The sequence below is a fragment of the Electrona antarctica genome, assembly GCF_951216825.1.
Source record: "Electrona antarctica genome assembly, chromosome: 19".
Lineage (NCBI taxonomy): Eukaryota > Metazoa > Chordata > Actinopteri > Myctophiformes > Myctophidae > Electrona > Electrona antarctica.
The window spans coordinates 41143889-41159269 of NC_136800.1; the positions used below are offsets into that span (position 1 = coordinate 41143889).

General features: G+C 48.3%; 1 protein-coding gene across 1 annotated transcript in view; it reads right to left on the reverse strand.

The window, feature by feature from the left end:
• The window catches only part of LOC306943239 (glycerophosphocholine cholinephosphodiesterase ENPP6-like), a 30869-nt gene that overhangs the window by 5893 nt on the left and 9595 nt on the right, over positions 1-15381 (reverse strand). The window contains exons 2-4 of the mRNA XM_079529458.1: positions 3577-3756; positions 2698-2809; positions 1552-1693 (exon numbers count right to left, since the gene is read on the reverse strand). Coding sequence (XP_079385584.1) covers positions 1552-1693; positions 2698-2809; positions 3577-3756 — 434 coding nt within the window. The remainder of the gene's footprint in view (positions 1-1551; positions 1694-2697; positions 2810-3576; positions 3757-15381) is intronic.

Here is a 15381-nt window from a genome sequence, read left to right on the forward strand (position 1 = left end):
TTGAGGACAGACCCTCTTACAGAAGGAGAGGACACCCACACAGACCCTCTTACAGAAGGAGAGGACACCCACACAGACCCTCTTACAGAAGGAGAGGACATCCACACAGACACTTGTCGTATATTACGGAGCCACATCACGATGAAATATCCATATAATGTTGTATAATGTTATATACTGTCTGTGTATGACAAACCTTCACTGACGCACGTGAGCTCTGAATGTCTGATATTGGTTGGTCTAGTGCCCCAATCCAAGAAGGAATGAAGAAAATGCCAGCACTCATGGATTGCTCCAATCCAAGAAGGGCCTATAGTGATCAATTGTAAAGGTTTGCTATGAAATTGTAAAGGCCATTGAATTGGGCCGTGGGTACCATTGTATAGATTGAATTGGGCCGTGGGTACCATTGTATAGATTGAATTGGGCCATGGGTACCATTGTATAGATTTGGCTGCCATTGTGTTAACAATCTATAGAGATGACCATCTACTTGGTATGCAGCCTCGTCTAGACAAGAAACATACTGGGGACGCACGTGCACGTGCATACCCAAAATGCACTGTTTCTTTGGTAGAATTATATAGGGTCTCCCAAGTGTGCGGAGATCCAGTCCAGAGTGGGAGTTGAGTTAAATAAGAGTGGGAGTGGGAGTAAGAGACCACCAGACAGTGGCCTTGTGGTTAGAGTGTCCGCCCTGAAACTGGGAGGTCGGGGTTCGATCCCCGGCCGGGTCATACCAAAAAAAATAAATGGGACCCAATGCCTCCCTGCTTGGCACTCAGCATCAAAAGGGTTGGATTGGGGGGTCAAATCTACTAATCAAATGATTCCCGAGCGCTGCACGGCTGCAGCTCACCGCTCCTTGGCTGCGGCTCCAAGAGATGGGTCAAATGCGGAGAACAAATTTCACTGCGGTAACGTGTGTGACAAATCGTATGACTTTGACTTTGACTTTGAAGAGTTGAGTTGAGTAAGACCAGAGAGGCAGTGAGATCATGCTGGGTTCCAGATGAGACCAGAGACACAGAGAGGCAGTGAGATCATGCTGGGTTCCAGATGAGACCAGAGACACAGAGAGGCAGTGAGATCATGCTGGGTTCCAGATGAGATCGGGAACAGCTATGATGAGAGCTCAGCAGGATGAGTAGCAATGGAGTGGACTGATCATGAATTTGGTAGCTAAGCTTTGGCCTTAATAAAATGATACAGAAATAAGGACATGCCTGGTCGTCTCCAATCATTTATGCTAGAAGGTCAAACGTGCTCCTATTAGACACTCAATTTGCTACACACTCTTACAGAAGGAGAGGACATCCACACAGACCCTCTTACAGAAGGAGAGCACATCCACAGACCCTCTTACAGAAGGAGAGGACATCCACACAGACCCTCTTACAGAAGGAGGACATCCACACAGACCCTCTTACAGAAGGAGAGGACATCCACACAGACCCTCTTACAGAAGGAGAGGACATCCAAACAGACCCCCTTACAGAAGTAGAGGACATCCACACAGACCCTCTTACAGAAGAGAACGTCCGTACAGACCTTCAGTTTGGTGTGCAGGGTCTGCATGGCTGCGTCCAGCTGTCTGACAGCCGTCCTGACCTGGGGAGAGTCCGGTCCAAAGTGGTGACCCTCCACGTCGATCTTCTCATAGTACACTGCTGCCATGGCCGCTTCGCCAGACCTACACACACACACACACACACACACACACACACACACACACACACACACACACACACACACACACACACACACACACACACACACACACACACACACACACACACACACACACACACACACACACACACACACACACACACACACACACACACACACACACACACACACACACACACACACACACACCATCACCATGCTGGCTTGTGGATGACATTTTTGTCAAAATTCCATTTTTGCCACAGATACAAAGTGAGCGGACTATAATTATTACCAGAAACACACAAAGAGCTAGCCCTGAATGACCATAACAAGTCTGTAACTCTGAGAGTGTTCAAATGGAACCAAATAGATCCTTATACGGGTCCATTTGGTTTCATGTGTACACAGTTAAGGGGGTCCTTGCAAATGAAACATTTGCGAACCACTAGTACTAGTTGGACTCCTAATGTGCCATAGATTCATATAGCAAATCACGGCCAAGCTACACCAGGCTTTTCTCGCCCGCGCATGCGTTTTTTAAAATAGGACCGGACCTAAATTAAACGCACGCGCGGGGGTAAACGCACGCGCGGGGGTAAACGCACGCGCGGGGGTAAACGCACGCGTGGGGGTAAACGCACGCGCGGGGGTAAACGCACGCGAAAAGCCTGGTGTAGCTTGGCCGTCAGTGTCATACATACTCTGAAGAAAACATGCAGACTAAAGGTGGTTGCAGACTGGACGCGTTTTTTCAGAAAACCGATGGAGAAACGCTGCTAAAAATCTGAAAAACGCGCTCTGTGTGCAGGGACCTTTATGGTGTGTAAAACAGAAAATCTAAAATGTGCCACGGACACATTGATGCCTCTTGCTCTGGTTCAGATGAGGGTCTGGAGCTAAATGCATTTGAATTTGGGGGTCCTTGGTTTATGAGGTGTGTGTGTGTGTGTGTGTGTGTGTGTGTGCGTGCGTGCGTGCGTGCGTGCGTGCGTGCGTGCGTGCGTGTGTGCGTGTGTGTCTCACCGCAGTACGTTCAGAGCGTTCTCCATGGAGTCAGTGAGGTTCTTCACTGACGGGTTGTAAACATACTCTTCACAGAACGACGGACGCACACCCAGAATCTCGACCTCACACCCTGGACGCACACGCACACACACACACACACACACACACACACTCTCCACATAAGAGGGGCTGTACAAAACACAGTCAACAAATCTTGGACAAATACCCCCACACACCCTTGGGTACAAGTATGTTTTGTTTTCGTTTTGTCTTGTTTTTGTTTTGTTATGCTTGTGTTGTTTTTGTCTTGTTTTTGTTTTTTTTGTTTGTATTTTTCATCAATGTATAGCTATGTTGAATATTAAAAGGGCTGGCATTATAAGCTGAGGCTTCTGCCAAACACTCCCTTTTGGTCAACAAAAAATACCCTGAGTACATTGTATAAGGTGTGTTATTTTGAATGACCAATAAACTTGAAACAGCATCTCTCTCACACACACACACACACACACACACACACACACACACACACACACACACACACACACACACACACACACACACACACACACACACACACACACACACACACACACACACACACACACACACACACACACACACACACACACACACACAAGGGTCCATTTGGTTCCAAACTATAATTTAGCTGGGGACCCCCTGGAACTCCCTCAAGGACCCCTGGGAGTCCCCGGAACCCACTTTGGGAACCACTTCTCTATACTCACCAGGCCAGTAGTACATGTACACCCTCCATAGCAGTTCTATACTCGTACATGTACACCCTCCATAGCAGTTCTATACTCGCACATGTACACCCTCCATAGCAGTTCTATACTCGTACATGTACACCCTCCACAGCGGTCCTATACTCACCAGGCCAGTAGTACATGTAGACCCTCTTCCCCAGCCTCTGCAGGGTGACCCACAGCGGTTCCGAGCCGTCCCACCAGACGGGCAGACGGCTGTCTGCGTTGGTGCCGATCAGGAACTCCTTGTGACTGTCTTCATCCCACATGTAGTTACCCGTCATGTGGTGGACCTCGCAGTACCGCCCTGAGAGCACGCACGCGCGCACACACACACACACACACACACACACACACACACACACACACACACACACACACACACACACACACACACACACACACACACACACACACACACACACACACACACACACACACACACACACACACACACACACACACACACACACACACACACACACACACACACACACAGAAAGACACATTTAATAATTTATTTATGTCCACATAAGAGATGCAATACAAGGACACAAATATTTACGAGTGCTCAAATCAAATCAAACTTTATTTATAAAGCACGTTTTAAAACAAGTGCTGTACAGATCAGTGGCAAAACAGAGACAAGCAAGAGAACACAAAATGCAAACAAGAAACACAATCAGAAATGATCAGTGATGTACCCGAACGCGTTCAAAGAACGAAAGTTCACGAACGCGTTCGTTTTATGGGAGAACGTGAACGGAACGTACTGCATTTCCGCATTTTGAACGTTGTTGTGAACGCGTTCATTCTGGGTGTTTGTGAACGCAGCTTGTCACGTTCATAACACCGTTCAAGTCTTCAAGAGGGTGCCAGATTTTCATAGAGCCTTCCATTCGAAAACCCTGCTAAAAAACCACCCAACCTGGCAACCGCACAGCGACTGCCTGTCACCCGTGTCGCACTCGCACAGTCGCACTAACAAATGCGTCATCACAACAAACAACAAGCAGCAGCATGGAGTCAATGGAAGAAGAGCCGGAGGAGGACGGCTCCTCCTTAGACTCACGTTCAGAGCCAGAATATGATAATTTGAAAGAATTTGTAACTAAACTCAGTACTGACCCAGACGGTAAAAATCAAACCTTTCTCTGTAAACTTTGTCCGCCTGGTTTGAAGAAGAAAGTCCGTTCATCGACGACGTCACTAGCCAACCTTAAACGGCACATTGAAAAAAAGCACCCGACAAGCCTTTCAAGGTATAAAAAAAGAACTAAAAAAAGAACTAATAGTTCACTTTTTGGAACCATGAACTTTAGTTCAAAATGTTGAATTATGAACTATGAACGGAACTAGTTCCTTTTTAAAATTTTGAACTTTGAACTGAACTAGTTCATAAAAAAAGTGAACTATCCCAACACTGGAAATGATGACATAAAACATCTGTACAAAATGCAGTCAGCAAATCTTGGACAAATACCCACACACGCACACACCCTTGGGTACAAGTAACAGCATCTTCGCCATATTTGATGGCTACCGATTGCCGTAGAAAGCATAGGTCTGTTCCAGGCTATCTTACAACAAACCTATGTACATGTCCTAGGCTGCCAAAGATGAACAGAAGTAGATTGCACCTATAATACGCACGCACGCACAAATTTAACATCTTTGTTTGCGTTCACGTTTAACAAGAAATTCTTGAAGACAAACATTAGTAGATGGCTCAAGCTTTGAGTCATCTACATCTACTCAACAAGTGTTTCAGGATAGAGATCACGGGTACAGGAAGCATCAAGTGTTTCAGGATAGAGATCACGGGTACAGGAAGCATCACCTCCTCCATAATGGGGCGACTGCCAATTATTCATGCCTTATCAGCTCTTGGCTTGCAGGGCATTCCTGCAATGTGCACGAAACCAAGCTGTATGATAGCACAATGTGCACGGACCAAGCTGTATGATAGCACAATGTGCACGGACCAAGCTGTATGATAGCATACTGAAGACGTTGGTACCTAGTACCTTGGTAAGGAATGCGTCTTCCACTTACACACACCACACCACACCACACCACACCCACACCCACACCCACACCCACACACACACACCTTGTTTTTATGTTGAACAATAATTAATAACACAAAGGTGAACCCGAGTACGACTAAAATACCACCAAGTCACATTTTGGTGTTACCCGTTGTGTGTCTATGTACAAATGGAACCAAACGGACCAACGTGGGTCCACTTGGTTCCATGTGTACACTGTCAGAGTTAAGTTATGGGGGTCCGTGGTCTAATGGATGCCAAACTAGGGGGTCCTTGAAATTAAAAATCACACCCGTGTGAAGTGAGGGGTGCTAATACATTAAATTAACTCATGTTGATTACGTGATGTAATGGTGACGTAAAAAAAAAGGTGACAAAACAAACATTAAATTATCTTTATTGTTAATGGCTTTTAATGTTTCACCCCTAAAAAATAAAAATAAAAAAAGGTTTGAGAACCTCCGTAATAAAAGCGTAGAGAACTGCACTGTAGATATGCCCAAATATGGGCATATGAATAGACCATGACATCACAGCTTGGCCATGACATCACAGAGTGACCTCCAACCACCATGACCTCCCCTGCTCACATTTACGGCGATCTAATTCAACCTCCATTCTTTTTTTTGACATTAGACATTAAAGAAAAGTGTGTTGTGAAGCTTTTCTGTCTTGCCCGACATGTTTTGTATTTAGTTCTGCATGCTGTGAAGCACTTTGGTCAACCATGGTTGTTGTTTTTTCTAAACATGCTCTATTCGAACTGAATTCACTCGACTGATCAGCTATAGCTAACAGCTGCTACCGTTGTGTTCGGCGGCTAATTTACAAAGCATGAATCCGTCAAAGGATGCAGATCGCCGTCTGTGCTTCGACAGAGACGTCTTCATGAAGGACGACTTCGACGCGGACCGCTTCGTGGCCGAGTGTCGCGGACGCGTCCCTCTGGAGCGGATGAGAGAGGACTTGGACATCTACCGTAAGCTGCTGAACGTGGCCATGGCGGAGCTCATCCACCGCGACTACGCCCACTTCGTCCACTTCTCCGCCCAGCTGGCCGGGATGGACCGGGCCCTCCAGCGGCTACCGGCTCCCCTCGGGCGCCTGCGGGACGAAGCGCTGGGCCTGCGGTCCGCCGCGGACCACTCCGTTCGGCAAGTAGACGCTCGGCTGCGCAAACTGGAAGACCTGCGAGGGAAGAAGGCGCGCGTGCTCGGGCTGATGCGCGCGGCGCGCTCTCTGGACAAGATGGAGGAGATCCTGCGCTCGGCGAAGAGGAACTCCGAGGAGTCCCACCGCGGCGGCTCTCTGTCGGACTCGGGTCGGATCCTGGAGAGAGCGGCGACGCGATTCCGCCAGCTCCGGTTGGACGCCGCCGCCGCGCAGCAGAGCGAAGAAGGCCCGTCGCCCCTTCTTCTTCCGGACGGACTCGGAGCGCGCGTGGCGGCCATCGACTCAGAGCTGCAGCGGCCCCTGGAGGCGCTGCTGACCGAGGGGCTGCGGGAGTCCGACGTGGAGGCGGTGCGCCGCTGCCTGAGGGCGTACGCCCTCATGGACAGGAGCGGAGACGCGGAGGCCTTGGTGGGACAGGTGTGGGTCAGGCCTTACGTCGACCGGGCGATCGCGGAGGGGCTAGCGAAGGCCGGCCCCGATGGTCTCCAGCTCACGTACTCCAGACTGCTGGAGTGCCTTCCTCGCCACTGTCGACTGCTCGGCGATGCGACCGGACGAAGAGGAGGGACCGTGTCCCTCGGTGACGAAGAAACAGCAGACATCGTGTCCGGCTACGACTTCGCGGTCAACTCCGCGTGGCCGGAGATCATCCGAGGCATCGAGGAGAGGATGGCCGATCGCCTCTTCTTCGACCCGTCTGGAGACCCCGACGCGTTCCACCGGCACTACGGCGCCAGCGTGGCGTTCGCGCGGAGCTACGAGCGCCAGTGCTGCGGCTCCCGTGCCAGCGTCGAGCGGCTGAGAGCTGGGCCCTCGTACGCGCGCTTCCTCCGCGACCGCCGGGAGCTCCCCGTCTACTTTCGGCTCCGGTGCGACGAGATAGCGGGTGCTCTGGAGGAGGCCGTGATCGACGGAGGAGGAGGGGTGTGGGCGGTACCGGCGGTGGGGGAGGCCGGCGGCTTCCGCCTGCAGGCGTCCCAGGCGTTGTGGTCGGGCGTGCTCAGGTGTTGGTCGGACCAGGTCTACCTCCCGCAGCTGGCCCACCGTTTCTGGGAGCTCACGCTGAAGCTCTACTCGCGATACGCCCACTTCCTCGACGCAGCGCTCGCCCGGACGCTGGCGCTGCCCTCCGAGGAGCTGACGACCAGGCCAAGCTCCGCCTCCTCCTCCTCAATGGACGGCATCGGCAGCGGCGAAAGCGAGCGATGGCGCCCGGCAGACTCCCTCTCCACCAATCAGCTGCTCGACATGGCGGCTGACCTTCAGAGGCTGCAGGACAACATGCCAGCGCTGTGGGAGAGAGTCAGACGGAGGCTGGAGGCCATCGGCCTCACGGACCTCTCCACGGTGGAAGCTGCTCTGTCCGACTCGGCGGCGTGTCTGTCGGCCAGGATGGAGACCCTGAACGCCCGGATGATGACCCAAACATCCACGTGAGCACGGAATGTGCCGATTGGCTGAGCAAGGAATATGACGTTTGATGATGTATGATGATAAGAGCACCCCTCACTTGACATGATGTTTACTGGTGATGTGGCCGGCCAAGGTGTACCCGCAGGGACCCTGGTGATGTGGCCGGCCAAGGTGTACCCGCAGGGACCCTCACTGGTGATGTGGCCGGCCAAGGTGTACCCGCAGGGACCGTCACTGGTGATGTGGCCGGCCAAGGTGTACCCGCAGGGACCCTGGTGATGTGGCCGGCCAAGGTGTACCCGCAGGGTGATGTGGCCGGCCAAGGTGTGCCCGCAGGGTGATGTGGCCGGCCAAGGTGTACCCACAGGGACCCTCACCATGTTTACTGGTGATGTGGCCGGCCAAGGTGTACCCGCAGGGACCCTCACGTTGTCCTGGTGGGTCTCCTGCAGGGTGATCACTGTCACGTTGTTTTTGCTGACTATTTGCTCAAGGATGTTAATCTTTGTCAGCACCTCCCCCGCAAGGGGTGGACAACCCTCAACCGCCTTTTTGCGGTTTTTGCTGACTATTTGACATCCTATTTGCTCAAGGATGAGCCTGCCGGTCGCCCGGCAGGCTAGAAGGACCTACACTCACTACACTTCAATTAAAGGCCAGACCACACTGTATGGTAACCGAACTCTACACCGTTTTTGATTTCTCTTTTCTTTTCTTTTGTTTCTGTATATTAGTCTTTGTCATGTGTGATATTAGGTTGTTTTTTTATTTTCTGTATTTTTATATATATATATATATATATTGTGGCGTCTCCGGCGACAACCACCGGCATACACTCACACGTTGCCATGGCAACCAGTAGCGCGCCACTCAGACAGGCGCGCCGAGTACAGAGAGCCGCTCTAGGCATCGTAGCAGAACACGCCTACCTGCCCAACCTCCTACTGGGCCAGCTGACACTAATGCCTACTCGTCAGGTAACCACACGCACCTGCGCGTCTGAACCACTATATAACCGCCTGCCGGCTCGCGGGTCAGGGCAGGTTGATTCACCACGCAGGGCGGCTAGACAGACAGCACGCTCGTAGCAAAAGCCTTGGGTGGCTTTATGGAGCAGCAGCAATAATAGCAGCAACGCAAGCAGCAGCAACGCGAGCAGCAGCAACAGCAGCGACGACAGCGGGCCGGACGCCGAGAAGGAGGAGGAGAGTGACTAGAGGACCCCTCGTTCCTCCCGGCCGCCTACCTGCCACTCAGGTTGTACGCCCCCTCTTTCTCTACTCTGGCATATAGAAGAATGTCGAAGATCACCATAGCAACCGAGCCTGGCCAGCTTTTGTTTGAGTGTCGCTAAACGGGCACCGCCCCCCTTTGTTATTCTGAAGCGCTCTGAAAGAAGAGAGCGCACCTTTTGAAGAGACTTTAGAGAAGCCCGTTTGTTGTTTGATTTGGCTGAAGAGTGAGAGGAGAGAACGTTGGGCCTAGACCCCGCTATTGAACTGTCTGCTGGCGAGAGAGCGCCACCCGGCGGCTCGCTGCCGCTATTGCCGCCCAGAGAGAGAGAGAGAGAAAGAGGACCAGAAGAGAGTTTAATCCCAAAATATGGTAGATCGCCTCGGGCGGACCCGAGGCCCCAGTATTATTATTTGTGACGTATACAAAGTGTCTAACAGTGCCTTCTCACCCCTGCAGCCTGGACAGACACCTGGAGCCCGAGGACAAAGGGCCTCGCCCCACCACCTGTCCCCGGAACTGTCCCTCAGACTGCCTGAGAATCTTTTGTGCAAAATAAAAACCGTGGCCATAAAAGGCCCAGACTCTGGTTGACCAGTGCCCCGTGTCCAATTTATCTCAGAATCATCACAATATATATATATATATTTTACTATTACTTCCTTCTCTCCTGTTTTCTGTTTGTCGTATTTTTTTTTGATTTGTTGTGCATTTTTGAGTGGTGCAAACCACTCCAACAAATGGCTTTGTACCCGTGTACCCGTGTACCCGTGTTAGTTCGTACCAAGAAACCGAGCATGGTTGCTATGGTTGGCAACCAAAAAAACGAGCATGGTTGCTATGGTTAGTATGTGACGTCAGACCACAGCTGATCAGGCTATATAAGACCTTGCACCACTCAGTTCACACGGGTGTGATGTTTTGTATTTGTGTTGTCTTGTGGAGAAAAATAAATTAAAAAAGACACTCGCTGTAGAACACACCATGTCTATGCAATCCCATTTGTCAATAAAATATAATATAAAAAAAAAGGATGTCAATCTTGGTCAGCACATCCCCCGCAAGGAGTGGACAACCCTCAACCGCCTGAGGACAGGTGTCGGACGTTTTGGTGCAGCAATGCAGAAGTGGGGTCTCACAGACGGTGCCCACTGTGTATGTGGGGATCCATTACAGACTGTGGAACACGTGCTGACCAGCTGTCCCACATACCGGCCACCGAATGGTGATCGTGGGTCAATTGACCTAGACAATGACACACTGGACTGGCTTGGTGCAACGGAGTTGAAGGTCTAAGGACATACGACAGAAGAAGACTTGACATGAGCGTGATTTATTGAGGGATACAGCTTTTCCCCACAAAATGTCCGCAACACAAACATTAAATTCCATTGACAATGAAGGGAAAGTTTACGTCATCTTGTCCCCACACGTCTCATATTTGCCATCGACAATGAAAGGAGAAATTAGGTCAAATGTCCGCCAAATATGACGTGGTTGAAGACCAGACGAGTTGCGGCATTTTGGATCAGTTGGAGAGGCTTAAGTGCACATGCCGGTAGGCAGGCAGGCAGGCAGGTCAGGAGCCTATCTCCTGTTTCTGTAGCATGAGGCAGCTTGATGTACAAGTACACCCCCTGGACACGACGCTAGTATGTCGCAGGGACTTACCCCCAATCCAACCCTTGATGCTGAGTGTCAAGCAGGGAGGCACTGGGTCCCATTTTTAGAGTCTTTGGTATGACCCGGCTGGGGATTGAACCCCGACCTCCCAGTCTCAGGGCGGACACTCTAACCACAAGGCCACTGATATACAGGTTTAATGTTTGTTTTTAGTTCAATGTTTGTTTTAAAAACGTCATTGACAATGAAGGGAAAATTCACGTCATCTTGTCCCTAACAAACATTAAAAGCCATTAACAATAAAGAGAGTGTAATGTTTGTTTTGTCAACGTTTGTTTTACATCACCATTACATCACCTAATCAACATGAGTTAGACTTTAATATATTAGTGCCCCTCACTTCACACGGGTGTGATTTATTATTTTACCAATTCTGACCTGCGTGACCAAAGTGAAGTGATCGACGAAACTGGAAACAAATATATATCGTCAGGTCTGAATGCACCTTACAGAGTCCACTTGGTTACCAACTCTCCATCATTTAGCTGGGGACCACCTGGAACCCCCTCAAGGACCACTGGTGGTCCCCGGACCACAGGTTGAGAACCACAGCCCTACTCCATCATACTAACTACAGCGCCACACGAAAGCATCAAAGTAGCAGATCGAATTTTGATCGCCAGTTTTGAATTCTAAAAGTTACATTTTTGGACACATGAACATTCCGGGAGCTAGGCCCAGCCCTCATACTATTTTTTGCTACCTTTTTTTCACTATTATTTCCTGTTAGCATATACCTTGGGCCATCTCAAAATGAAGGGACCACCCCCAACTCGGCTCCGTTTGGTTTCAGGCGAAATTGTGTAAAGGCAAATAATAATTCACTAAAAATACATAAATACACATGGAAGTGTGTATCCTGACACATAGGGGTAAGTAGCAGAATAGGATTTTGGGGATATCTACCATTGTATTCTTAAATATGACCTACATCATCTTCAGAAACACAAATATATATACTGTCCGCTTAACAAATAACAACAAAGATGGTTATTTTCCAGCACATTATGGTGAATATCATTGCTTCACTTGCATATAGACAACTTCCCATATCCTTAAGCTTCAATTTAAGCCCAAGATGACCTTTCTATCTTAAAAATTGCTCTTTCTGTAGCCAGAATTCTGCACTATACCTCAAATCGGTCAGTCAGTATACATTTGGAATAAATGAATGACTGAGTTTGAACTCACTCCACATCATGGAATATTTCCTACTTGAATGAGCTATGTTAAAAAGCTGGCAAAGTGTCCCATCTGTAATTTTTATGCAAATGAGTGCCGCAATTATATAAAAATCAGACCCATAGATAGATACCTTTATTATTTAAGTGTCTTGAGACAACTCGTTGTGATTTGACACTTTAATAAAATTGAATTGAATTGAATCCCATCTGAAGTGAGTGGTGCTGTTGGGGTGTCTGGCGATTGGTTGTCTTATTATTGGTTGTCTGACTATTGGTTCCGTACTTTGTTGTACTGTACTGTACTGTACTGTACTGTACTTTGCAGTACTGTACTGTACAGTACTGTACTGTACTTCGTAGTACTTTACTGTACTTCATAGAACTGTACTGTACTGTACTGTACTATAATTCGTAGTACTGTACAGTATTATAATTTGTAGTACTGTACTGTACGGCATAGACCTGTACTGTACTGTACTGTACTGTACTGTACTGTACTTCATAGAACTGTACTGTACTGTACTGTGCTGTAGTTGTTGAGCACCACTGTCATGTGGTGTGCACGGCAACACTTGAGCTTGTAGATCTGAGTAGAAATGCTGTATTGTACTCCTCCCTGGCGTGTGTGTGTGTGTGTGTGTGTATGTGTGTGTGTGTGGCCACTTCATACATACACACATAGCTCTACATAGGAGTGGCGCTAGCACCACTCAAAAATCTATTTTCACTATACAGTAACTCAGCCAATATTGCATGTAAAAGATGTCACTAGTCTAGACCTATGTTTTGATGGTCAAGGTTCTCTTCTATTCTTAAACATTAATGTTAACTTATACAAGCAAGCTGATGAAGCTATTGTGGAAAAACCAAACCCCTATGATGAAGGGCAGGGATGGTTGAAAACCAAAGGGGGGTTGAATACAGTGTGGTCCCATGGCTGAGGGAAGTAGGGGTGCTGGAGGGGCTGGAGCACCTCCGCCCCCCAGGCACAGCCTCCCCCCCATCGGACAGGAGGGGAAGATAATAATAATAAGAAAAATCATTTTATGTATATGTTCAAAACAGATTTCTTTTACTATGCCTAATAAATATGCTGTATGTATCACAGTATCGGCGCCTAAATCTGGTTAATTGCATGTGTCTGTTTGTTCCAGGGGTCATCAACATGTCCGTACAAGACTGGCAAGACTTGTCCATGTCTGTGACATTTTTGTATGTTGGTTATAATGTCTACAATATATCAAAATATTTAAATAATTAGTTTGAATTATTTTGGTGACTGGTGAAGTGTCGGGATGACATGCTCATTAATGTCAGGTGAGGATGCAAGACAAGACAGACAGCTAGAAGTAATGTTTGCTAATAGCTGCCTTTCATCGTTGCCCTTTCATTGTTCCACTGGCATAATTCCTTACATCACACCACCTACCGGTGTGCATGTTCTAAGACTTTCTCATCAACATTGAATACTTGTTCACCTTAATGGAAACCACTACTACTCTTGAAACTAACAAATGAGTGGGAATTAACTATATGCAGTGATAGTGAATAAAGGGAACTTGGTGGCAAAGCACAAATCATTTGACTAGAACTTTCCAGCAAACAGAGAACTGAGAACAAGAAATAAAGAACCGAAATCTCAGCCATATGTATTTGTGTACCATACATGGAACTGGATAGAGCTCTCTCATCATTATTCTACGGTAATTATTTGTCTCATCAGCAAGAACTGAACAGTGATGGTGAAGAAAGAGAACTTGGAAAGACGTTTGCGGACAAACCACAAATCATTTGACTAGAACTTTCCAGCAAAGGCCTGAGTGACCTTTACAAAAGTAGCAGATCTACAAGCTTTGCGCCACGTTGTATGGTGAAGTATAAAGCTGGATTAAACCCCTCTCAAACATCCCCCCCCCCCCACACACACACATCTCTCCCCTCCTCCCCACCTCAACCTCATCCCATCCTAAACTACAGCTGCCTAGAGTCACACTATGACTAAGCTAAACTGCACTGATTCACATTCCTTAACTAGAACTATATACCATGAAGCATGAGGTCAGTCCGTTGCTCTCCCCAGGTTGTCAGAGGAAGTGTACATTAGATAATTGACACTGGGTGAAAAAATGGGTTGCAAAATCGTGGGAAAAACTACTATAACTATAATATAACCTACTGTACTGATTCACATTCCTTAACTAGAAGTAAGTGACTGCACTGCAGGCATGAGGCCCTTTCACATTCTCTAAATGCATTTTAGTAATTCAGCGTTTCATCTGAAATGCAGCTTGAAGCTTTGTTTTTCTTTCTTTTAGCTACTACACACTTCTCCACACTCCATTTTACTTACTTTCTTTTTAGCGCACTGCAATTCATTATATGGCAGCTTTAGTGACTTTGCAGATTTTGATTCATGTAAAACGAACAAGTAAGTGATAAATAATGATTTATGATTATAGGTTAATCTAGCCAGCAGCACCTGAAGTCATTAACAGCCTTTATCAAAGTGTATGCACCCACGCATGCACCCACGAATGCACACACCAAAACAAGCATGCACCCACGCATGCACCCACGGATGCACACACGCATGCACACAGCAAAACAAGCATGCACCCACGCATGCACCCACGCATGCACCCACGAATGCACACACACACATGCACACACACACATGCACACACCGAAACAAGCATGCACACACGCATGCACCCACGCATGCACCCACGCATGCACACACCAAAACAAGCATGCACCCACCCACACACGCATGCACCCGAGCTAAACGCGCATGCACACACGCGCATGCACAAACACACGCACACGCAAAACAAGCATGCACCCACTCACACATGCATGCACACACACACACACACACATACGTAAAACAACATGCACCCACACACACACACACCCAGGCAAAACAAGCATGCACACACGTAAAACAGCGCTGTGGTGCAACAGAGTGGAAGCGTGTGGTTCCAACGCCACGGGGCACTGTGCCCTCCTCCACCACAGTGGACAGTCAGTAACCAAGCACTTTACTAAAGTACTGTGTTTGAGTAAATGTACTCATTACTTAAGTACAGTGTCAGTATTAGTTGAGTAACTATCTGTACTTTGCTCGAATTTTTGTATTTTGGGATACTTGCCTACGTTTCGAAGAGAAATATCCTACGTCTGACTCCACTAACA